General features: G+C 39.5%; 1 protein-coding gene across 1 annotated transcript in view; it reads left to right on the forward strand.

The window, feature by feature from the left end:
* LY75 (lymphocyte antigen 75) overlaps positions 1–23930 on the forward strand; it is a 46575-nt gene that overhangs the window by 12901 nt on the left and 9744 nt on the right. The window contains exons 12-26 of the mRNA XM_082057191.1: positions 26–222; positions 1618–1760; positions 6771–6852; positions 7424–7492; positions 8725–8848; positions 9697–9732; positions 10006–10181; positions 11303–11367; positions 12571–12647; positions 13758–13894; positions 14945–15050; positions 18354–18514; positions 19186–19315; positions 21317–21543; positions 23377–23545. Coding sequence (XP_081913317.1) covers positions 26–222; positions 1618–1760; positions 6771–6852; positions 7424–7492; positions 8725–8848; positions 9697–9732; positions 10006–10181; positions 11303–11367; positions 12571–12647; positions 13758–13894; positions 14945–15050; positions 18354–18514; positions 19186–19315; positions 21317–21543; positions 23377–23545 — 1899 coding nt within the window. The remainder of the gene's footprint in view (positions 1–25; positions 223–1617; positions 1761–6770; positions 6853–7423; positions 7493–8724; positions 8849–9696; positions 9733–10005; positions 10182–11302; positions 11368–12570; positions 12648–13757; positions 13895–14944; positions 15051–18353; positions 18515–19185; positions 19316–21316; positions 21544–23376; positions 23546–23930) is intronic.

Consider the following 23930-nt stretch of genomic DNA (forward strand, 5'->3'; position numbering starts at 1 on the left):
ATGTCTTCGGTGTGTTAAATCTTAGAGTTTTCAGGAGGATGTGTGGCTATGCCCAGTGGAAAGTCTCTTGGAAAGTGGGAAACTAAGGACTGTAAAACCACTAAAGCGTTTTCTGTCTGCAAAAATTATATTGGGCTGCCCAAGGAGCCAGAAGTGCTGCCAAAACCAACAGATCCCTGTCCCCCTGGGTGGCACAATGGATCTGGCCTTGCCTGCTACAAGGTAAAACGTTATTCCTGTTAGATTTTAATTGTTTGTTGCTGTCCCGCAGCCAGCGTGTTATTAGCTGTTTTGTGGCTTATAGCTGCTCTGAAAGGTATTTCAAAGATGTTTTACACTGGGAGGAAGAACTAATGTTGGTTCAGGTTGACTGTCTCCACGCGTGCTTGTGCGTCATCCTCTGCCGGTTCCCGGAAGACACCGTGTGCCTCGCGCTGCTCTGTGGCTGGATCTGCCGTCAGAGCTGAGTGGGTGACAGCATTTGCGCCGTGCTGCCACCTCGGGAGCTGGTGCTGACAGAGCATGCTGTGTCTGTGTCCTGGCCTGCCTGCCGACGTCTGGCACGCAGAGACACCTGAGTGGGGGAGGAAAGTGCTTTGCATGACCTTCCCTTCTCCTTTCCCTCTCTGTACTGAAGAGAGTGATAGGAGAGGTGGAATTTTCTCTAATGTGAATATGATTATCAAACTTCATAAAAAAACTGCAGCCTCAACTGTATTTTACTGGTTTTGAAGTAAATAGTAGAAGTAAGCAGCCATGCTTTTAGCTGGAATGTCTTAAACAGGTTTGTATTTCATGTTCTTTCCCTCCTACTAACAATCAAATGAAGTTAAAACTGAGGCTGTTTATTGGATTGTTTATTCATTATTTCTGGACTTGGTGTCTGCAATGAACTGTGTCTTGTAAACAGCTCATGTGGCAAAGTAGGGAAACCCAGCTCGGGTAACAAGGCTGTGGGCAAGGATCCTGAGGGGACACATATAGCTGATGTGCAGCATGGCTGTCCTGTAGCTGATGGGATGTGACAGCTGGTCCTGGCAGCTTCTCCAAAACTCTTGTTGATCAAGAGCGGCATGGCTGTGCAGAGACACCAAGCCGATGGGAATCGGCTTGGACCAAAGTCGAGGGGACCAAGTGGACATGTGAGCTGAGGTGTACGAGCCAAGTACGCGGCTCTGATGTGTACAGGTAGCAAAGGCCGTGCCAAGGAACTTTCTCCACCTGCAGCACCCAAATGAGCCTGGTTTCGGTGAAAATTTGGCTTTGTAATTCACCATAAATTTTAATGAACAACATCCTTTAAAACCTATAATTTGGCTTGCAGTTTTGGAATAAGTTGGGTGTTGTTTCCTAAAATCTTTCTGGTAAAGAAAAACAGCAAGTCTGCCATATGGAATATGTTGCATTTGAAACAAATTTTGTCAGCTGAGCTTCAGAGTCTGGCTGTTGTCAAACAAACTGAAAAAATAAAATAATTGTTAAGAAGTCAAGCTCTCTCCCTATGGAAATACCACTTATTCATTCCTGCCTAGGGTGGCAGGAATGAGTAGTACAGGAGTGTTTTAAAAGTGTTATCACTAGTGTAATTTTCTACTCTGACTTTTGGCTGTTCTGAAGTTCTTCCACAGTGAAAGAGTGCTGCGAACCAGGACCTGGGAAGAGGCAGAAAGATTCTGCGAGGCGCTCGGAGGCCATCTGCCTAGCTTTAGTCACTCAGAAGAAATCAAGGCACTTCATTCCATACTGAGAAAAATAATCAGGTAACAAACCGGCCATGGGCTAAAATTTCGATTTCAGTCTCATTCTGCCGTAGATCGCAAATGCTGCGGCTGATCCTGAACGGCAAGTATGAGATAGTGTGCGGTGACTGTGTTTCCCACAGTAAAAACGGCGAGATGTGGCATTTGAACTGCTGGTCATGCCACTGCCTTCCTGGAAAATGTCAAGGGAGTACAGCCTGGGCACGTTTCACAGTACTGGATGGAGTGCAGGGAGGGGTTTGCTTTGGGCATCTTCCATTACATGAATTTAAAGTCTGTGTTGTTATAAAAAGTGTTTCCTTCTTTATGTTGAATTTTGGCACAACTGGGTGATAGTTGTTCTTATTCTTTACTGATACGTTCTTCAGAGATGAGTTGTTATTTCAGTTTTTTGGGTAGGTCTCATGTTTATTCATGAAATGTTTCCTGACGAGACTGGGTGCCATCTTTTGAAAATGCGAGTAATGTAGTGTCCAGCAATCTGGTTGGCATGGATCCCATTTGGCATAGCTGCAATAAGACTATATGAGCATGAGATGAGTGTGTTGAATTTTCTGGTATCAACAAATTAAATGCTACATAATTTATGAGTCTAAGGCTCTATTTTTAATCGAAGGAACTGTCACTGTCACTGCAGAGCTTTATTAAGCATTGGTGTGATGTCAGATCCTTGTGTAATATGTTTTTTTTCATTGGCACCTTGTTTTTTAAGAACTTTTGCCAGCTTAAACTCAAATGCTGCCAGTTATACAATCTAAATCTTTTCATCAACAAACTAAATCAGGATTATTTCAGAAGCTGCCAACGTACAACACTGCGATTAAATTTTAAAACTTGATGACTGAAGAGATGCCTTCTTGAAAACCCAGTGAACTTTTTTTGGAAGTGCAGAAGTAATGAAAATGGCTCAGTTTATGTTAATAAGAGACAAAAACATAGTTGTATGCTCTATATGTAGATGATGTAGCTTGTATAAAAGCCACTTGTGACCCCTTTGCTAAAGTCCCTGAAATATAAATCGGTGCACAGATTATTTTTAGCTATAGATCTTATTATACTACTTGCCATTACAAATTTTGTTTTAGTGTACCTAATTTACTATGAAAAATGAATAGAGAAGCAACTTATTTCATTTTCCTACAAGTACTCGGAACTACTTTTCAGCTTGCAGACTGTCTGAGGTATTAATTGGAGTTAAGGGCCACTTTTTGTTGGGAGTTTAGAGGTAGAGACTTCTGTCTTTCCAGAAAGCTGGCTGACACACAATGTGCTGTGGTTCCCGTACTTCAGAAAACTTGAACTTAACCTAGGAGAAGGAAAGTCCCAGTTCTTCAGTATTATTCTACCAGAACTTGAATAAGGGGCAATATACTGAGCCCAGTATGTAAATATGGGACAATATATCTAGCCCAGTATCAATTCATTTTGCAGTCAGTGTTGCAGTAACTGCATGTGTCAATATAACCCAATCCACAGTATTTCCGTCTGGGTTAACCCCTCTTCAAGCATTGCACAACTTCCTGAACAGAAATACTACGTATTTGATATTGCCTGAAGTATTTTAAATAATGTTTGTTTGTTTAGGTAATGTGATTAAGTGTTTGAGTTATGCTTTTAAATTACTCAGGGGTGCTGATAATATATTTTGGAGATCAAGAGTGAAGGGTAGTTTGTCTGAAAATAAGCTCATCTGAGAAAACAGAGAAGAAACCAAGTGAATTATTTCACCAAGAACAAAGAATTCAGGTAACTAGGAGAAATCATGTTAAGATAACGTTAGGGACAGTTAGCTGCCGGAGTGCACCAGCATGCAGTTTGTCCATGTTTCTTGCGTTTACTCAGTGCAAACCCTGACCTAAACTGTTCATTCAGTGCACGCATTTCAGCCTGGGGAAGGAGCCACACCTTGGCTTCTTTAGTTTCAGGTTTTTTTCCCCTTGCACAGTTCTCTGGTGACTCATTGAGAAGTATTTGTTTTTAAATGTTAGCAAAAGTCAGTTTGCCTCACCAGGAAAAGGGCAGCTTGCCTAGTCCATTCTGTTCTTTACTCGCATTCCACCTTAGAGGCAAATAAGAGCTAGAATTGCTCCAGCCAAGTCGGGCGACTGCCATTGGAAAGGAAAATAGAATTTGACTGCCAACCTTCCCCTGTCTGAAATAAATAGGAGATAACCTCTTTTCACTTTGAGGGACATGAATAGAGGCAGAACAGATCTGGTTCAGTTACTTCCATTCTCTTAGGATTGTTTTTGTGGGCATTCTGCAGCTTTTAGCTGGCAGCGGTGCTGGATGCAAGGGGATTAACAGCTTGCGTTGGTTAGAAATAACATTTTAATGAGGACACCTTACTGGAAAGAAATCAGTTGCCTTGTGTATGTACAGCTCTGCTTCTGTAATTGTTCTGAATCTAGAAAGCCTCACTAACACTTGAGTTTGCAAGAAAAAAATTATCTTATTCTCAACACACTGGCCAAAACAGCAACAAAGCTGAGATGCAAGTTGTAGTAATTGCATGAATATAGCTTCTCTTTTCTTCGCTGAAGAGCAGATGATTAGCACAGGGCAAGGATTCAGTTAGTGGTAGTAACCTGTGACAGAGGGAAGAGCAGAGGGCCAAATGGGAGTCATATATACTTTTAGTCCAGCACTGCCTAAAATCAAATGGTGGCTTAAATTGCACCATTAGAGCATTGGCCCAGATGTACACGTGTTGTCTCTTGTCAAGAACTACGTTGAACTACAGGCCACAGTAACAATTTAGGATCTTAATCTTGGGTTGGAGCTGACATAAGGGACAGAAAAAAACCCTTTTCTGTTATAGCAGTTAGAATATGACAGTAGAAAAATTACTCATTTATCTTCCCTTCACATTGATCTAAACTGTATTTACCCACTCCTGCACAACTTTGACTTCTATGAAGTTTTAGTTTTGTGTTAATCTGGCACATTTAAAAAAAAATTATCTATTTGTTACATAAAAGCCAAATATAAGTTGACAGACTTTGAAAAATGGCTCTAGTTCCTCAGGTAATTATTGCAGATCCTTTTGAAATGAGTGTCTCAAATTTTCTTTCTAGTAGATATTCCTCTGTGATGATCAGTTGCTTAAACTGCACTAAGCCTATAGCTAATGGGGAAGGTTAAGCAATGTCTGATTCATAATTGGAAAGAACAACCACACAAAAAGAAAATCCTAAAGGTAAATTGCCAAAAGCCACTTAGCTGCTCAACAGCTGTGAATATTTGGCTCACAGTTTTTCCTCCTGGAGTGATATGGGACATTTAGGCTTTTTAGAGGCCCCTTAGTGATATCATTAAAAGACTAAAGACGATTCAGAGTGATGTGATCACACTATCACACCAATGTCAGAAAATTAATACTGGAGTTGAGGGGAAAAAAAAAAATGTTGGTGGCTGATGCTTTGCTTCCTAATGGGAACCCTACCAAATAAAGCACTGTTGACCTTGGATTTCATGTACTTAGCCCACACGCTTTGGGCTAAACTGCTTGTTGTTGGTGCTGCACTATCAGCGCTTTCAGGCTTCATTTTATTACCTTTATGGTGATGTATGCAAAAAGGTAGTGGCACAGTCTTACCAAGTCATTTCTTAAGACTGCTCTGTGATTTTTGTAACATGGCTTATGCAGGTAAACATGGGTCTGAGTCCATCCCTCAACATAGTAAAGTCATTTTCATAAACGTTTCAAGTTCGATCTTAAAATCACTTTGATAAGTTTGTCAGCACTACTTTTTTGGGAGCCTCTTCTAAACTCTGACCTCTGCTGGTCAGACATCTCTTTCCAGTTTTCAGACTAAAGTTATTTTGGAGTCGTGGTTCCTTCAGACACAATGGCCTTTTTGCTCCAATAGCTCCTCTTCTTGGGGTATTAGTCTCCTACGATATTTTAAGGAATTATATCCTTTCTCTGTCTTTGTTAGTCGAGACGAGACAAGACAATCCTCAATTCTTGTTAATAACCCAAACTCTCATTTCCTCAAGCATCTTGTGTTCTGTTTCCATATTTGGTGCAACATGAATTTATGGAATAGTACTCCTGATACAGTTTTACACGGGGCCTGTACTGTGGCATCAGTACTTGGCTATTGCTGTCAGACCACCTCAATGGGAGCGCCTTTTCCACAGCTCTGTTGCATTAGGGTTTCAAGCAGTTTGTGATTTGATAGAAGACTCATGGTCTTTCCCCCTCTGCTGCTTCCAACTGATACCATCATTCAGAAAAGTGTCTATTGCCTTTCTTAGGCAGAGTAGCAGACTGGAGTGAATTATTGTAAATTTCAGTGCCTAGCACAAAATTGATACCATGAGAAGTAGAGGTTGCAGTACAAAATTAACCCTGTGGTTTGACATATTCCACTTACAGTTCTGACTGTAATGCTGTAAATTGAAGTAATGTTTCTATTGCCATTCTTTTGTGCAAGCATTGGAGTCAGTGGTGGTGTTGTGTGCTCATTTATGTCTATGTCTCTTTTATGAGGGTGTATAACTGAAATATGTTGCCCACACTTGATTTGTTTATATCACTGACAAATGTGAAGGAAATATGAAGCGAGTTGTTCTGTATGAGTAGAATTTGTCATGTGGTTTGAGGAACAGTGTGTTTCAGCTGATGGTGTAGAGAGAGATGAGCTGAGATGGACAAAAGAAAGAGTAGCAAGTGAAACACTGTGTGTGTGATTCTGGAAGAAAAGTGTAGAAAAGAGACCTTGATATCAAGTGACAACTGATGAAGTGGTGAGGAAGTGAGAAAAGAAATTCTCTGATTTATTTAGTTTTCTCTGTGGCCAGGAAAAGACAAGTTACAGATATTAAAGCAAAGTGCAGAAGAGGTGCTAGCCCTTACACCCATTTTCACTTTGAACTGCTACAACTTGCAGTAGTAGACCTTTGGTTTTTCTGCTTGATCATAAATAAAGCCATAGGTCAATCTTTCTATTAAATGAGCTGAACCATATTCTTGGCTTAAGAGTTTATTTTGTTTATTTACAGCAATGACAGATGGGTATGGATTGGAATGAATAAGAGGAGTCCAGATTCTTTGGGAACCTGGCAGTGGAGTGATGATAAACCTGTAAGTTAACTTTTAACCAGGAAACGTCATGTCCTGATTTGTTTCAGCTTGGACTGGATTGAAAGTAAATTTATAAATATTTTAATTAAAATATGGCAGATCCTTCAGCAGATGAATAATTCAGAAGAAGTTTGTGCATTTAAGAGCTGCCATCCAGGCAGACTTCCAATTAAAAATATATTTTTAATAAGGTTAAGCTGATTTCTGTCTCTATTCCATTAAAATATTTTAACAGAAATGTAGTAGTAAACATCTAAGAGATAGTGGAGAGAACAAGATGTCTTTATGCCACAACAGAGGAGAGGGTTTATCAGTTCATCTCCTTGATATGTCAGACTCCTCCAAAAATATCTTCCTCTTTGTAATTTATTCATTTGCCTGAAATTGTGAGTTCTTTCCCTCTCCCCCCATAATAACAGGTACACAGACTCAAAACTGATCCAGTAACTGCCATTTAACTGATGTATTTTAATGGTGATAAACATAATGGAATCCCACACTTGAATGGTTATCTCTGGGGATTACCACAGCAAAAATAATAATAAATAATAATTGTTCTTTCATCTTGTAGGTAACTAGTGTTATGCCACTTGATTATCTGGAAGATGAATATGACACAAGAGACTGTGCTGCATTAAAGGTTAGTTTCAAGGTTTCTAATAACAGTTAAGCAGTTTTTTTATGAGCCAAACACTGTGCTAATAACCTTTCATAAGACTTCTTTTGAGCGACAAAATATTTTAGTAACAATGCTATTCTCTATTGCATAATACCATACTTTGTATGTCTTATATATTGCGTGTAACACTTAAGGATGTCAATGTGGAGTCTAAAACAGAAAAGCAAACAGAGTTCTACCAGTAACATTTAAAATCTAGATTAATTTTAGTGAACTGCAAATTAGGAAAATGTTTGAAACCTAGAGCAGGGGAACGCAGTAGCCAGGATAGACTGTGTGTTTGTGTGTATTTCCTTGTTTACTTGTGAAATAGCCTGTAAGTGGTGTGTTGGTTTCTAATTCAAAATGTCAGGCCTTTGCTTAATTCCCAATGATATTCTTCATTGCTTAATTTAGTCTTGATGTCAGGAGTTTTAAAATGGCATTTAGCTTTTCTGAAGCATCACCTGACTTTTTATGAGATCATTCCAATACCATCCTTCTTTTAACCCAATTAGAACCACCTCTGCTTTTATGATTTAATGAAGGAAAGGACAGTTGCATCCCTCTGCTTCTGTTCACAGCCATTTCCGCTCATTCTCTTCTCCTGTGTTCATGACCCCAGGCTGAGAAGCTGTCAGCATTAAGCTACTAAACATTTTAGACAAGAGGGGAGCAGTTTCAAAGGGACACTGTAAATATAGCGACCTCCCTCCCCTGTCTGCTAGGTATAGGCATGTTCTTTCACTGCAGTTCTCCTTATTGGAGAGATTCGCAAGAGTAAAGTCAGATTTTAAGTTTATATAAGATTATATCTTACAATCAATGAGGATTATTTCTGTGCCAGTGCAGGTGGTTGCTTCTTTTGAGCAGAAATGAGAATCATTTCAGGGCAAAAAAAGTTTCAACAGATAATTCAATAATAAGCATCAAAGAGAACCTGTGTGCTACAAAAAAGCAAAGAAACAACATTGCAAGAAGAGACTTCTGTTTGTAGACTTACCTTAAGCCCTTCATTTAATTGCTTCACAAGCTTGGCTAGCATGGAGGGTTATAGTTGAAGAGTTACAGTTGTATCTGCTCATTTTTGCAAAGTAAGTTGTGTAGGACTAACACCACAGTAACATATACTTTTGCCAAAGTACCTTTTTAATAGTTTCTTTTCACAGGCCTGTGCTGTACTAACTCGGTTCTCTGTGCCTACTTTTATACAGACCTCTCAGTTTTCACGGAGATCATTTTGGAGATTTTATTTCCATGAAGGCAGAGACCTGGAATTTTACTTCAAGCCTTTTGATTGTGAAGCTAAACTTGAATGGGTCTGTCAGATAACAAAAGGTAAACTGCACTGACATCCATTTATTCATATAAAAGAGCTTATTATGTACTACCACCGAGTTGTGATTATTGCCCTTGCAATACAGAAACTTTGCAAAAATATTTTATATTTTCTTCTCTGAACTGTTAAGATGAGGGTACATGAGATGCCTCACCTATTTCACATACAGATGTGCCCTTAGGATACTCAAAGATAGATCAGAAAATGACCATGAGGAGGATGCAGTCTCAGTGCTCCCATATTCTTTCTTGTCTCATGAAAGAACAAGTGACTTCTTATTAGCCACCAAATTGCAACATTTCTTGACTTTCTTAGTGATATTAGTAACTAAATGACCACAGACATCTTGGGTGTACAGTTTGCTTCAGCCTTAGGTGAATTAGTTGCCTTCTGGTAAAACTGGTGTACTAGCTCGACATGGCAGTGATACAGGAGTGGGAATACAAAAGAACGGCATGGCATATCTGCACAGATCCAGGAGTTTCCATGTAGTATGAAAAGTGTTGCAATCCAGTAGACTTTTATGTTTTGATTGTTCATTAAAAGGGTTTTTGAGGATGAAACTTTCTTGTGGAGAGATAGTGGTAGATATACTACTTTGATGCTTGTATTCTTCCTGGGAGAAAAAACAAACAGATGTTTAAGGCTGAGGTATGCAAAACTTCCATTAGTTTTATGTCAGCTTATTTCATACTATTAAACGTGTGTGTGATAGCCTTCTTTTTTTTTTTTCCATCATGCCTACTGAGGAGCATGAGTGCAGTACATCACTTCCATTATTGGTGACCACAGTCTTGTTAGAAGATGAACTTGAAGTGACTGTTCCTTTTTTTTCTCCTCTGAACAGGTAGCACTCCAAAGACACCTGAGTGGTATATACCAGGTAAATGGACTTTTTGCATATTCTTCTGCTATGTGTATACAGTTGTTAACACTGTATGTCTTTTATTAGTTTTGTTACATTACTTACTGTAATAGCTGTTTGATACCAGCAAAGGACATGACTGATAGAATTTGATTCTGAGAGAGCTCAGAAGGCAAGAAGGAGTGTTGGATCTTCCCTGTGTCAAACTGAAATGTCTTACTACATTCAGAAAAAGAAAGGATGTATTTTTCAGAACTGATTTCTTATGCGTGTGATGTTTCTTCTGCATAGATGAAATTGGAGTTCATGGACCCCCACTCGTTGTTGACGGAGCAGAGCTGTGGTTTGTACCAGATAAAAACCTAAGCTTCCAGGAAGCTATTTTCTACTGTCAAAAAAATGATAGTGATTTAGCCTCTGTGGAGTCTTACCTCAAACTCAGGACAATACTATCCCAAATAGAAAAGGTAAGGAGGTGCAATCTGTTTAACAGGTACATTCCGCTGTAGAGAAATTTTCTTGCCAGTTTTCACAATATAAGAAAATGTTAATCCTTAATTTCTTTCGTATTCCTATTGGCCTTAATAGTTTTAAATTGTATTTAAAAGGAAATGATGACTTGAAAGAGAATTATTTTAATGTCAGTCTTGTAAAAGAACTTTTAAATTTAGAAGTAGTCTTAACAACATGAAAAACACCACCACAGTCACAAAACAAAACCAAACAAGCAAAAAACCCAACAACAACCAAAAAAAGCACCAATGCTTCCAAATGTAGAGAGTGTCATAATAGGGCTGTCGTGTAAGCATCCTGTTGTCTGCAAATACTTCACTAACAGTTGTGCCGGTTCTTGGTTTGTGTGTGGCACAGCACCTCATTTTTCCCCGATGAGAGAATTTAAGCAGAAATGCATGATGGTCTGCTAGCCTTCACTGATGGGTTTGTGGTGTTCATATCATGAAAGTACATTTGTTTAAGAAATCTTACCAAAGCATTTCAAGTTTCAGCACCTCTCTTACTGCTTGTGAGACAGCAAAACTTTCTGAAATTAGCAGCTTGCAAGCTCTCTTTATGAAATTTCTCCTGACAAGCTACCTGGAAGGAGAAATTCCAAGGCAGGAGAAGAGGATTTGACCTGCTAAATCTCTGGCCTTTTCATCAACTATTCATTGTTAGGCTCTCTGCTGGAAGAACAGGATTATACTGAGGAAGGGAGGTCCTCTGGAGCCACATCAGCTTTAGGCAGCTTGCAGCTGTGTCCTGGGTTTCTGGTAGAGTTCCTGCTATGAATTTTGTGGGAGTGTTGTATCTACCACACACTTAAGACAGTGTTGCAAGATTTCCTGTAGCTTTATGCAGCACACTGGAAAAAGTGAGCTTTTTCTTCTAGTAGGTACAGGGTTTCATCTACTTAGCATGAGTCTTGAACTGTACCCTTTCCTATTGCTGAGGAATAATAATCCCTGCATGTTTTAGAAACGTTTTAAATCAAAATTGATTTTGTCGTTGATTTACCCTTGGTAGATTCTGGAGCTCGTTCTCTATGGATTGTAAAATACACTGGGGTTTTTTTTCTTTATTTTCACAGTTATCAAACAGCGAACAGAAGTGGTGGCTGAAGTTTATTGATTATGGCTACAGCTATCATTCACCGTATGTAGAGTAATTATGAGATGCTTTATTGTAAGCTTTTTTTGATGTGCTTTTTAGGAATATAGTTAACTAGAATAGTTTCCAAAGGAAACTTCTTCTGTATCATCCCAAAGAAGTAAGATAAATAATTTGAACTAAGCTAGAAAATAATTCAGAATTAGTCAGTGATGTCTGTTCTCTCGTTTTGTTTACATGTACCTGGACGTATTCTTGCCATGCAAAACTTTGACCATGGAGTACATAAACCAGAGAGAGTAGAACCGTGCAAATAGTGGCTAAGACAGTATGTGTTTACAATTAGAAAGTGGGTATATTTTAAAATATTGTTGAAAAATCTGATTAGCTGCCAAATTCTGAGTTCTATTCCCATTAGAAGTGTTGTCAAAAATTTAATAACTTAGAAATAACTGAATTCATAATTTATCTGTCTATTTGAGCCTCTAGATTTCAGGTTGTTGGGCTTTGACATCTTAGTCTTGTCATGTGAATCCTTGAAATTTGTGGTCCTAGTAGGTAATTTATCCCATTGATCTTTAAAATACTTTTATTTTTTTTTTAATTATTATTTAAGACCACTTCTATGTTCTGTTAATAATGGGGGAACTGTAAAACAAAAAAACAACAACCTGAAAAAAACCTTGTCTATTTGCTCTGAGGACATCTGAGAAACACTTGAGAGCAGGGAATGTGGAATTGGTTTAAGGCATCACTCTTAATGCTGGAGTCTTGGAGGGCTTACGATAGAGTCCTGCAGAGCTGAGATGACTCACAGCAAACCTTGCATCATGCCATTCATGGCTGCGGCAAAGGATCATGGGCTTCTTATGAGGAAAAGGCTTCACTTGCCAAAATACTACAGCAATATACTACTTTGAAAATAAAACAGGGCTATTGCCCATTCTCCTCACTTGTCCTGACAATGTGCCAGAGATTGCAGTGTGGTGATAAATATAATAACCTGCTACTCTTGTTCTGCACATCTCCTCAACAAAGATAATTTGGGCATGGTACATAACTACGGAACCTACCATGTATTTGTTCCTAGTCCAGTTTTTCCCCCCTCTGTTGTTTCCAGTGTTGTAGGGCATCTCCTGCAGACAGTTACCAGCCCAAATTTTTGCTTGCACTGGCTCTGTTGCTATGAGAATTTTCCCTTGAAGATCACTTTGGCTTGGAGATTGACTCTGAAATTTTTGTATCCAGTTTACAGTTATTTCCACGCTTTAATGATCGATTCCTGAGGGATTGCTGGTATGTTTCTAGAAAGAACTGGTACAGAGGTAAAGTTCTTTTTATTTTTTCACCCCTTTCTGACATTATTATAATTAAAAAAAAAAAAAAGTAATTACTGTTCTGCCCAAGCTCTTATATTGAATGCATATTTATACTGAATTAGGAGTGAATGACTTCTTCATGATAATCCAATTGAATTTTGAATCATTTATTTCTTCCTTATTGTAGAAGCCATGATAGTATTTCTTGATGACCAGAGACAAACCTGAATTCAAGTGACTATTTTTTATGATTGATTGTCACTCCATTTTGCAACATAAGTTAATGAGGTGAAATCTAGTTTTGATGGTTACCTTTTTGTGTTTACACTGTGTACTCTGAGCTCTGGAAATTAAGTCTTAGAGTTGTCTTCTTTAACGGAGCTTGACTGAACACTTGCAACTGCATATGCATCTGGAGATACAGATTTCATTGACTAGTGGAGTCATACTGGAAGAGGTACACAAAGTAATGGAAATGCCACCTGGTGGTACTTGAAGCTTCTTATTTCCTTTATTCAACATTGTTTTATATTGAGAAAAATCTATACCCCCCAGAGAACAAATAGTTCCTCCTGTCTACCACCATTTCCACTTTAAAGAACGTTTTCCCCATTGTTTTTTTGTATGCTGCTCACCTGTTTTCCTCCCTATTAGCTAAAATTTGCTCTTTACTAGAAAGCCAGTCCAGTTACTGTAGGAGTCATGTAAAGCAGTACAGGCCAGATGCTGTCCATATAGATGTTAAAGGATTCCGTTTGGCTTTAATGGCCTTCAGGTCACACACCCTCTATGCCAGAATATGAAATTAGTCCTCACACACAAATTCTAATTTAATGATTTTTCTGTTTGAAGTTATCTCTGCCTATATGAATGTTACTACTGGAAGTAAGGGATCAGACTCTGGATCTTTAGGAACATTATATTACTGTCTGATATGAATAATTTGTTTGTCTTTTGCTCCACTGTTACTTTCAATGCTTTAGATTGCATAGTACTTCACTGAAGTTGCCTTAAAAAGGACTTCAGATCGATATTTGTCATGTCATTAAGTATGGATGGCAATTGGAGCATGATAGGCATTACCATAACTGTTTTATAAAACTTCTATTTCTGCAGATTACCCAGTTAACTGTAACGTGAAACTGCCCTTCATCTGTGAAAAAAATAATGCCTCCTTGCTAGAGAAACACGATCCCAGTTACCGCCCAGTCAGAGGAGGTTGCCCTAAAGGTTGGCAGCAGTTCCGAAACAAGGTACAGAGATATTAATAATAAAAATAAATCATTCTTATCTATTTTCCATAGTCCAGTAAGCTGGAGTGCCCTCCTGAAAGAGGTGAGGAAGTAGTGCTTGTGTTCAGGAATGAACTGGGAAATGGCTTTTGAAAACTATATGCACTGGTTAAAATAATCTCTCCCACTTCTCTGTCCCTTATTGAGGTTTGATGGTTTCTCCATTTCAAAGCAGTAATTTTCACTTCTTTGCTTTCCCATCACCACATGTTTAGGTCCAAGAACATTGGTTATATTGCCTAATCTTGGGCTCTGCTTTGAAGGAAAAGAAGGATTAGAAAGAGAGAGGATGAGGTTTCTGTGGCAGAAGCATCTTGATCACTGAGTGATCAGAGGCAGGCAGCAAGCTGGCAGACACTCTGCTTCCAAAGGTGCCTTAAGGACTTAACTCAAGAATTAGAAGCAGCTTTTAAGAATGAACCAACAGAGGTCAGAAGCCATAGTATAGTGTATTTCAGTACTATGTTTTAAGGCAATCATCTAGTCTTAGTGAGACAGATTCCTGTTGTTTGGCCTGCCATTATTCTGTACATAAGGAGTGTGCATCAAATCTGCACGTTACATGGTGCCAAGGTTTGCAAATTTACTTCACATCATTGCAGAATATACGTTTTGAGTTCCTATGTAGTTTCTCCCAGAAGGTAATGTGTTACAATACAGGTTCCTGGCCCAACCCTGTCTGACTTTAGAGTTCGTGTATGAATTCTCATTCTTAAGACGGTATGTGATCCTGATGTAGCCAATTCAAAATTACTGAATTCTAATCCGTGGTGAGTGAGCAGTTATTCAGTGGAATTATTCATCATTTTATGTTTAGCTGTTCTGTTGAATCTAATAAGAAATGCATACAGCTAGTATCAGTTCCCTTGCTTGCTGAGAAAAAGAATTATGTTTCATTGCAGGAAATAAGAAGAGAGTTTCTAAGGCTGGTTTAAGAAACCTTTTTTTATGAGCTATTTCTTAGGAAGCAATGGTATGATGAAAATCAGTTTCATTATGTTTATTTTGCAGTGTTTTCTAAAGATGAAACCTGAATATTTAACATTTAATGCAGCTAATGAAAAGTGTGTAACTTTTGGAGGCTCTCTTCCATCTATCTCAAATCAAGCTGAGCAAGGTACGATGGTGAACTGGGGACACTTTTAGTACGCAGCTTCTCTTCCAAATTCAGTATAGTTCTGCTTAAGAACTTGAGCATAAAATCACTTGATTATGTAGCCCAGGGGGTTAGGGGGCACCCAGCCCCCTGAGCCAGAAGACAGGGACGGGGAGCAGAATGAAGCCCCAATTATCTAAGGGGAAATGGTTAGTGACCTGCTACACCACTTGGACACCTGCGAGTCTATGGGGCCAGGTGGCATACATCCAAGGGTGCTGTGGGAGCTGGCGGAGGTGATCACTAAGCCACTTTCCATTATCTATCAGCAGTCTTGGCTAACTGGGGAGGTCCCAGTTGACTGGAAGTTGGCAAATGTGATGCCCATCTACATGAAGGGCCAGAAGGAGGATCTGGGGAACTACAGGCCTGTCAGTCTGACCTCAGTGCTGGGGAAGGTCATGGAACAGATCATCCCGAGTGACATCACACAGCACATACAAGGAAGCCATGTGATCAGACCCAGTCAACATGGGTTTATGAAAGGCAGGTCCTGTTTGACAAACCTGATCTCCTATAACAAGGTGACCCACCTAGTAGGTGAGAGAAAGGCTGTGGATGTTGTGTACTTAGACTTCAGTAAGTCCTTTGACACTGTATCCCACAGCATTCTCATGGAGAAGCTGGTAGCTCATGGCCTGGATAGGTGTACTCTGTGATGGATAAAGAACTGGCTGGATGGCCAGGCCCAAAGAGATGTAGTGAATGGAGTCAAATCCAGTTGGTGCCCGGTCACGAGTGGTGTTCCCCAGGGCTCAGTATTGGGGCCAGTTCTGTTTAATCTCTATCAATGATCTGGATGCGGGGATTGAATGCACCCTTAGTAAATTTGCAGATGTCACAAAATTGGATGGGAGTGTTGATCTGCTGGAGGGTAGGATGACCATACAGAGGGATCTGGACCGGCTGGATTGTTGGACTGAATCCAGTTGTATGAGGTTTAAAAAGACCAAGTGCCGAGTCCTGTACTTGGGTCACAACAACCCCAGGTAGCACTACAGGCTCGGGGAAGAGTGGCTGGAAAGCTGCTTGGCAGAGAGGGATCTGGGGTGTGGATTGACAGCTGGCTGAATATGAGCCAGCTGTGTGCCCAGGTGGCCAAAAAGGCCAACAGCATCCTGGCTTGTATCAGGAATAGTGTGCCAGCAGGACTAGAGGAGTGATTGTGCCACTGTACTTGACACTGGTGAGGCCCCACCTTGAATACTATGTTCAGTTTTGGGCCTCTCACTACGGGAAAGACATTGAGGTGCTGAAGTGTGTTCAGAGGAGGGTGATGAAGCTGGTGAGGGGCCTGGAGCACAAATCTGATGAGGAGCAGCTGAGGGAACTGGGGCTGTTCAGCCTGGAGAAAAGGAGGCTGAGGGGAGACCTTACTGCTGTCTGCAACTATCTGAAAGGAGGTTGTAGCATGGAGGGTGTTGGTCTCTTCTCCTAAGTAGCAAGTAGGACAAGAGGAAATGGCCTCAAGTGGCACCAGGGGAGGTTTAGATTGGAGATTAGGAAAAAATTCTTCACGGAAAGGGTTGTCAGGCATTGGAACAGGCTGCACAATGAAGTGGTGGAGTCACCATGCCTGGAGGTGTGTAGTCATTTAGACGAGGTTCTTAGGGATATGGTTTAGTGTTACAGTTAGGTTAGGTTATGGTTGGACTCGATGATCATGAGGGTCTCTTCCAACCAAAATGATTCTATGATTCTACAGGCATACTGGGAGCATTCTAAAATCCAAGACCAGTTATAAATGTGTTGTCTATCATTTACATCACTGGAACCATAACATGGAAATGCAGCCAGCAAACATTTGAGGCAGTTCGAAGAGCAGCTTCTCTGTATGATCTCAACCTATTATAAGAAGAAAAAATTGTAAAACCTTGCATTAAGGGTTGAGAGTAGAAGGGTCACCACTGAATGAAGGATTCCCATTATTTGCTTTGCAAATTAAAACATAACAGAGACTGTAGACTTTGCACTGTGAAAACTACCTGAGGAGCTGCTTCCAAGACAAGCTCAGCTGTCTGTGTGAGGATGAGATGGCAAACACAGTTCCCTGCAGCTATCTCTGAAGTAGCTCAGTGGAATTCTGCAATGTGCACAGTGCATATTTTCTTTATAAGCAAATAACCTCTTGCCAAATAGAATATGGAAAGTGGACTAGGGATGCAACTAGTGTACCTGCAGGCAGCAGCTGAATGGTAGTTTGTTTTTACTGCTGTTGTTTGGGACGAATAAGGTTACAGGAATATACATGTCTGAGACTTGCATGGTTTTGGATGCTTTTAAGATTGCGAAAGCGTAGCCATTCTGAAATGTTATTTAGCATGATCTTTTGTCTAGTTTGCTGCATTTGGAAGTCTTTGTTATTGTTTCTTGTTTGTTTTTCTTTCTGCCCTGTAGTGGAGGCCACCTATAAGGAGAGGAGGCAGTCCTCTTAAAGAAGCATGCCTCTTTCCGTAGGCTGCTTCTGTGCTTCCCAGTGGCATTAGGAGGCTGGCTAGCTCTGACATGTAAATCTTCAATGGCTTTGTCTAACTCAGAAAATAAGCTGAGGCTAGTCTGGCATGTTGCCAATAGTTAAGACGAGTCAGCAGTAGCTAATGACATAGCTTTAATTTGTCTTCCTCATCTAGACAAGCTCAGTGAATGCCTTTGGTGCCTGTGGGGATGACCGAAGCCCATTGTTTTGTGCCAGAATGCTCTCCAAGAGGGGTCTGATTTCAGGTTTTCCTGTCTGAATTTTTTTCCAACTAAACCTGACTTTCTTTGTCCTGTCCTGCTTTCTCTGGCAGACTCTGCCAGGATACTGCAGGAACGGTTCTGATGTATGGTATACAGCAGTAGGAGAGGAAGATGGGAGATAAGACTTGTCCATCAGTTCCAAGAGGGCATGAGGGAGTTCTTCAATTATCTCTGCAGGGAGACAAAAGATCTGGCAGACCTGTAGAAAAGCAGCTTTTGAAATTTGGATGTAGGTGCAAGCACACAAAGTAGGGGGCAGAGAAACAGGTTAAATCCACTACCTGCTGCTCAGCTGCGAATTTGGAGGACAAATACCGATAGTCTGCTCCTTTCAGGTAAAATCAACATGAAAGGTGTTATCTTATGGAAGGAAAGGATGATGAGCATTTGGCAGTCACAAAGGGCTGGGAAAATACAGTTAATACAAATGAGGGGTGCATTATCTCAGTTATTTGAAGTGTTTTTTCAGATGTTTGCTGTTGTTGTCTGAACCACAATATGTACATTTACTGTTCTGCCCAACAGATTATATAACATCTTTGCTTCCTGGTATGCCAAAAGACATTTGGATTGGTTTGCAGTTTCTGTTCAGCACAAGGGAAAACAAATGGATAGATGAGAGTAGACTGTTGTATAGTAACTTTCACCCACTACTGACAGGAAGATTAAGGAAAATTCCACTGGACGTAAGTTCTGACTTTTGACTTCTCTTGACCATTGAGTAATTAACTTTGGAATATTGCCTGTATTTAAAAAAAAAAAAAGGTCAAAAAATATGTAGCAGATCAAATCCCCCAGTTTTTAAGTGTCAAACAAGGTGACTGACAATAATGGAGTTCTGGTTACCTTTGTTTGGATGATAACATCTGAACTGAGCTATGAAACACCAAAGGATGAAATAAAAAAGCTGAAACAACTATTTAACAACTCTTCTGGAACTTTTATTTGCAATTTAAAGACTACATGCAAGCAGTCATCAAAAAGATGTCATCAATAATACTTGATTCAGTTACACTTAGAATGTATCTGTAAACCACTATATATTGGTATTTTGCTCACTGCTCTACCCAAGGTGAAGCATAATAAATGTAATCAAATCACACCCACAAACAAGATTTATTTTAAGCATGAAATAATTTCATTTAATATTCTCCCCTGTATTTATCTTGTGAATTCTTTTTTAGTCTGGACACCTGGTAGTGTTTGTATAATGGGTAAGCTGTATTGCACCATCCTTTGAAACTTCTTAAACAAGTTCAGACAGCTCAGGTTCTCCTGGCCTCATTTTACTTCTCCTTCTCTACACAAGTATGTTTATGCCTTATTTGAGTCTGATAAGCATATTTCTGGTTTTCAGCTCTTTGATGAAGAATTTAACAATCAGTGCGGTGTAATCCTCAATGATCCCAAATCACAGTATGTTGGAACATGGAATTTCACTGCTTGTGCTGACAGGCACTTCTTGGGTATATGCCAGCGGCCTACAGGCAAGTATGAAGACTCAAAATAAATTACAGCCAGAGTTTGCAGTTAAGATGCGTGTGCCAGGAGACCTTTTAAAGCGTGTAAATTGTTGCATGTGAAGAGCAAGATTCTTGCACAGACTGCGCAGGTAAATTTTGGAAATGCAGTGTGTGGAAGACAATCTGGGACAATTTTTGTCAGTCATTCAGAATTCTCCCTTTTGTTTTTCAGAGGGAATCTTTTCCTGAGGGACACTGTGTGGTTTCAATGGAACCATGCTTTAGCAGATGGGGCTTTAGTATTCTTTGGGTAAAGATGTCATGTACATCAAGGAGTGGAATAATTGACTCCTTCTTTGTCTTCCCTCCCTGCCCCTATTTAACACACACACAAAAAATCTTTATTTCAGTGCCAAATACTTCAGAAATTCCAAGTTCCCAAATTAGAAGTCTGGATGGAAGACATGTAGTCATGAAATTCAAAAAGGGGATTTTTATGAGTAGTAGGTTGACAGTGTATCTGTGTAGATCAATATATTATTAGTCTGGGATGGCTAAAATACTGGCACTTCTTCCCAGGCACATCTGTAGAAGGTGTAATGAGAAAGGTTTTTGGACTGCCAGAGGATGTGTCCTGGTACATTCTGGTCCTATATCATTATTGTGTTGGGCATCTAAGGGTAATTCAGGTTGGAAGGGACTTCAGCAGGTTGCAGGGACAGCTGTGAGAGAGTCCATGTTACCGAGTGCTTTGTCCTAGGGAAAAAGATGATTCAGGTTCCTTGGAAATCTTGGCATGATTGTGATTTGCAGAACATACTGAGACGTTAATCATCAAGCAATTACTTCTTTCAGAAATGGACACTTTCTGTACTACCTTGTTTCCAATTTGGTGCCCTTGAGGTGTAATGGCACCCTTGGTTCCCACGTTCTTTTGTGTTTACTAAGTGAAACCACTTGGCAGCAGACACAAACTACTTCAGACAATCTGTTTCAGTCTTACTGCTTTTCTGATCTATTGAAAGCTGTAAGTTGCATGTAAATATCAAATTAATATTATGTTTCTGTCTTCTTCTATTTTGGAAAACCCTGTCAGCCTATGGACCAGCCATTTATATCCTGTTATTTCTAGAGTGATTTTTTTAATTTTTTTTTTCCCCTCTCTTAGCCTTTTTCTGTTAAAGATGTTTTAAATGTCAGGGTTTTTCTCCCTTTTGGATAGACCCATTTATTTTTGGTTGTGTATAAAATTTGGGTGCTTACCAGGTTTGCATGCTATAATTTACCCGCCATGGGAAGGTTTGCATCTTTACCTAGCTGCAGTTGCTGTGCATCACTGAGCTGTATGCCTTTGGTGTGGTGCTGTTAACTGTGATAATGCTCAGTGCTTAGAGCACCAATAATGAATTATACCTCTCCCTGTGCAAGGTGGATTTTCTGCCATTAGTTAAGCACACGTGGAGGCAAAATCAGTCCCCACGGGTACCCATGGATGGCAGTAAGGAGTTCTGGAACTCTGCTGTGCACTGTGAAATCTGCAGAGGCAAGTTTTGTGGCCCATTAGATTCGCATAAGTATAAATCCACAGGCTCCACAGAGACAAATGAGTCAAGTGTAGCTGTTGCTATATGGCAGCAGAGAGCAGTTGCTCTCTCCCATTCTTGTATTTAACTAAAGTTATAGAATGTATTTTTAATTCAGTAAATAGAATTCTTAACATTATTTAGCAGTTAGTTGAAAACAGAAAATATAAAAACATGTGCATCTAAGTTGAGAGAGATATTTTCAACCAATCTATTTTTATATATTTTTTCTTTTATATATTTTCTATCTAAAGTGTTAAAGATATTTGCTTTCAGCTGTAATCATCATAATGTATTGTCTAAGAAAATATTTTTGCCTTTTTTTTTTTTTTCTCCAGGGGAAATTCAAACAGGTTTTTCTGTTTGTTACAGAGAAATATGGAGTTTAAAACGTCTTCCAGTGTTTAACCACCTAATAACTGGATTTCTCTCTTACGTATAGGAACTGCAGATGACCGGACAGAGCAAGTCCTTAATGAAACATTGAGCTATCAAAATGTTCAATACATGGTAATTCTGAAGAATTTGTCCTGGAATGATGCAATGGCTGAATGCATCAGTAACAAGATGCAGCTGGTTAGCATCACCGATCAGTTCCAGCAGGCTTTCCTTGCTGTTCAGGCTGCCCTTCATAATCACCCACTGTGGATTGGACTCTTCAGCAGAGATGTAAGTGTTACTTTCCCCTCAGATTTGGGCTTAAGGTAGTTTCTAGAGTTGTGCGAAATAGAAACTGGGATAAAGAGATTCAATGAAAAATGAATTTATGGGGTAACTTTTTCATTTAGAACCATCTGGAGGGTCTCAAGATTTATTTTCTGAATCTTCAGCTCTCCAAGTTATGTAGCTGTTGAACTCTGCTGGACAGATTGATGATGTTGAGACAATTCTTTTAAAAGATTATAAGGTGAAGGGGTATATTGTAAGGTAGCAGCAATGTAGATCACTGAATCATTTTTGTGTTTTTTGTTAATGAATGAGTAATTAGGGTTGCTATTTAATGTCATTGCTACTGTTCACAGTACCACTCTTTCTTAGAAAGACAGCATCTGTTTAAAAAGGGAAAAACTAGAAATGGTTAATCAAATCCAAAATTAATTATTGAACAGTTCTGGAGACACATTTCTAAAACCTAACTTAGACTCTATTGTTACTTTTTTTTTTTCCCCTCTCTCAGTGAGCCTTTTTCTGTTTAAGATGTTTTAAATGTCAGGGCTTTTTTCCCTTTTGGATAGACCCATTTATTTTTGGTCATGTATAAAATTTGGGTGCATGCCAGGTTAGTGGGTTTTTCTTTTTTCTTCTGCTTGTTTTGTCATTGGAAGAGTCATACAGGAGGTACTGCTTTGCCTTTATGAGCCAGAAGACTTTTTGAAGTTCTTCTTGTGGGCTGGGAGCTTTCTCAGTTGTTAATGAAATGGCTTGGGCATGTTTGTAGTTGTTTGTTTTTTTTTTTTTTTTATGTCAAGCACATGGGTCTTGAAATAATTGCAAGAAAAAGGTTAAAATTTATTTGAGAAGTTCCTTACCTACAAAGGCTGATGGTGCTCACTCAGCATCTATGGTGTTATGGTCTTCCTGTCAGTAGCGGGCTACTGAGTATTCTAGGCAAAGTAGGTGGGGGGGAAGTAGAAGTTTTGGTATATACTTTGTGGAGAATATTTTTAAAAGGAAACAGGCATTTAATCTTAGTGAAGACAGGGAAACCAGAACAACCTATTTTCCCTCTTCTTTTGAATCTTTATCTGTAAGTGAAGATCAAATGATTCATTTTGCTGCATATAACTCAGGCATGCACTTGCTTTTCACTGTTGCAACACTTGATTGTTTGGGCACATTTTAAAAGCTACATGAAAAGAAATTATCATGAAACTGGTCAACTGAACTTGTTACTCCAGTGCTGGGATCATAGACACAGAAAAAAGATACAGGATAAATTGAATTACAAAGCAGCAGGGGGATTTCCTGAAGAAAACTTTTAAATGTAAGATTCTTAAAGGATGGCATGCTTAATGTATGTGGATTTTTGGTTATTCCTCCTGCATCCTCCAGGGCAGGAACGCATCTGATTTATTAAGTCAGTTAAGTATTTAATAGATTACGTTCAACTCAGTGTGGAGTAACTGAGACTGGGCCTTACTCTCAGATATTACCAGTTTTCCAAGATCGGATAATTATATCCACCACTGATTTGCAGACACAAATGGTGTAATTTGGATATCTCATTGCCAGCTCTTCCTCCATAAGCATAGTAGTTAAACATCAACATTTGATAATTTGCCATCCACTTCAGCTAATTCATATTTTTGCAACTGCAAAACTTAAAATAACGAAGGTTGTTACATTGTCAGCAGCAGACCACATCGGGGGGGAGTAGAACACTTACAGTTCTCACCACAGAGACTGTACGTGTCTAGCCAATGTAAATATATTATCATGTCATTTTCTGTACATAATAGTTTTTACTACATAAGTTCACCCCTTTCACTTATGCAATGCTAGGGTGGAAAACACTATGGCTGGCTGGATGGGAAACACGTTAGTTTTAGTCGCTGGTCTGAAGACGATGAAGAAACAAGTGAAGAATGTGTGGTTTTGGATACCGATGGCTTCTGGAAAACTTCTGACTGTGCCTCCGAAAATCGAGGTGCTATTTGCTACGCATCAGAAAGTATGTATCCTAGCATAATACTTAGGAAAGCTGAATTTTGGTTTATTATGAAGCATAAACTTACAGCTTTTTTTAACTTAAATTTCCTCAGACAGGCATGCCAGGAAAAAAAGAAACAAGCTTCAAATAGGGGAGCATGAACCTGTTGGTCTTAATCCATGTGTTACTTACAAATGAACTGGGTGCAGGTGCATTGGGCCAGACTGTACCCTCCATATTGCCAACAGATTGTGCTTTTGCACTATTTCTGTAATAGTGCTATTTCTGTAAGGTTGTTGGATACTAATCTCTCCCACATGCATGTGGAAGAAGATTCAGCTGCCTCTGTACTATTTACATCTTCATATTGGGACCTCCTGAAATCCCATCAGACATGAAAATCTGT

This window comes from Streptopelia decaocto, assembly GCF_964273445.1.
Source record: "Streptopelia decaocto genome assembly, chromosome: 6".
Taxonomy (NCBI): Eukaryota; Metazoa; Chordata; class Aves; order Columbiformes; family Columbidae; genus Streptopelia; species Streptopelia decaocto.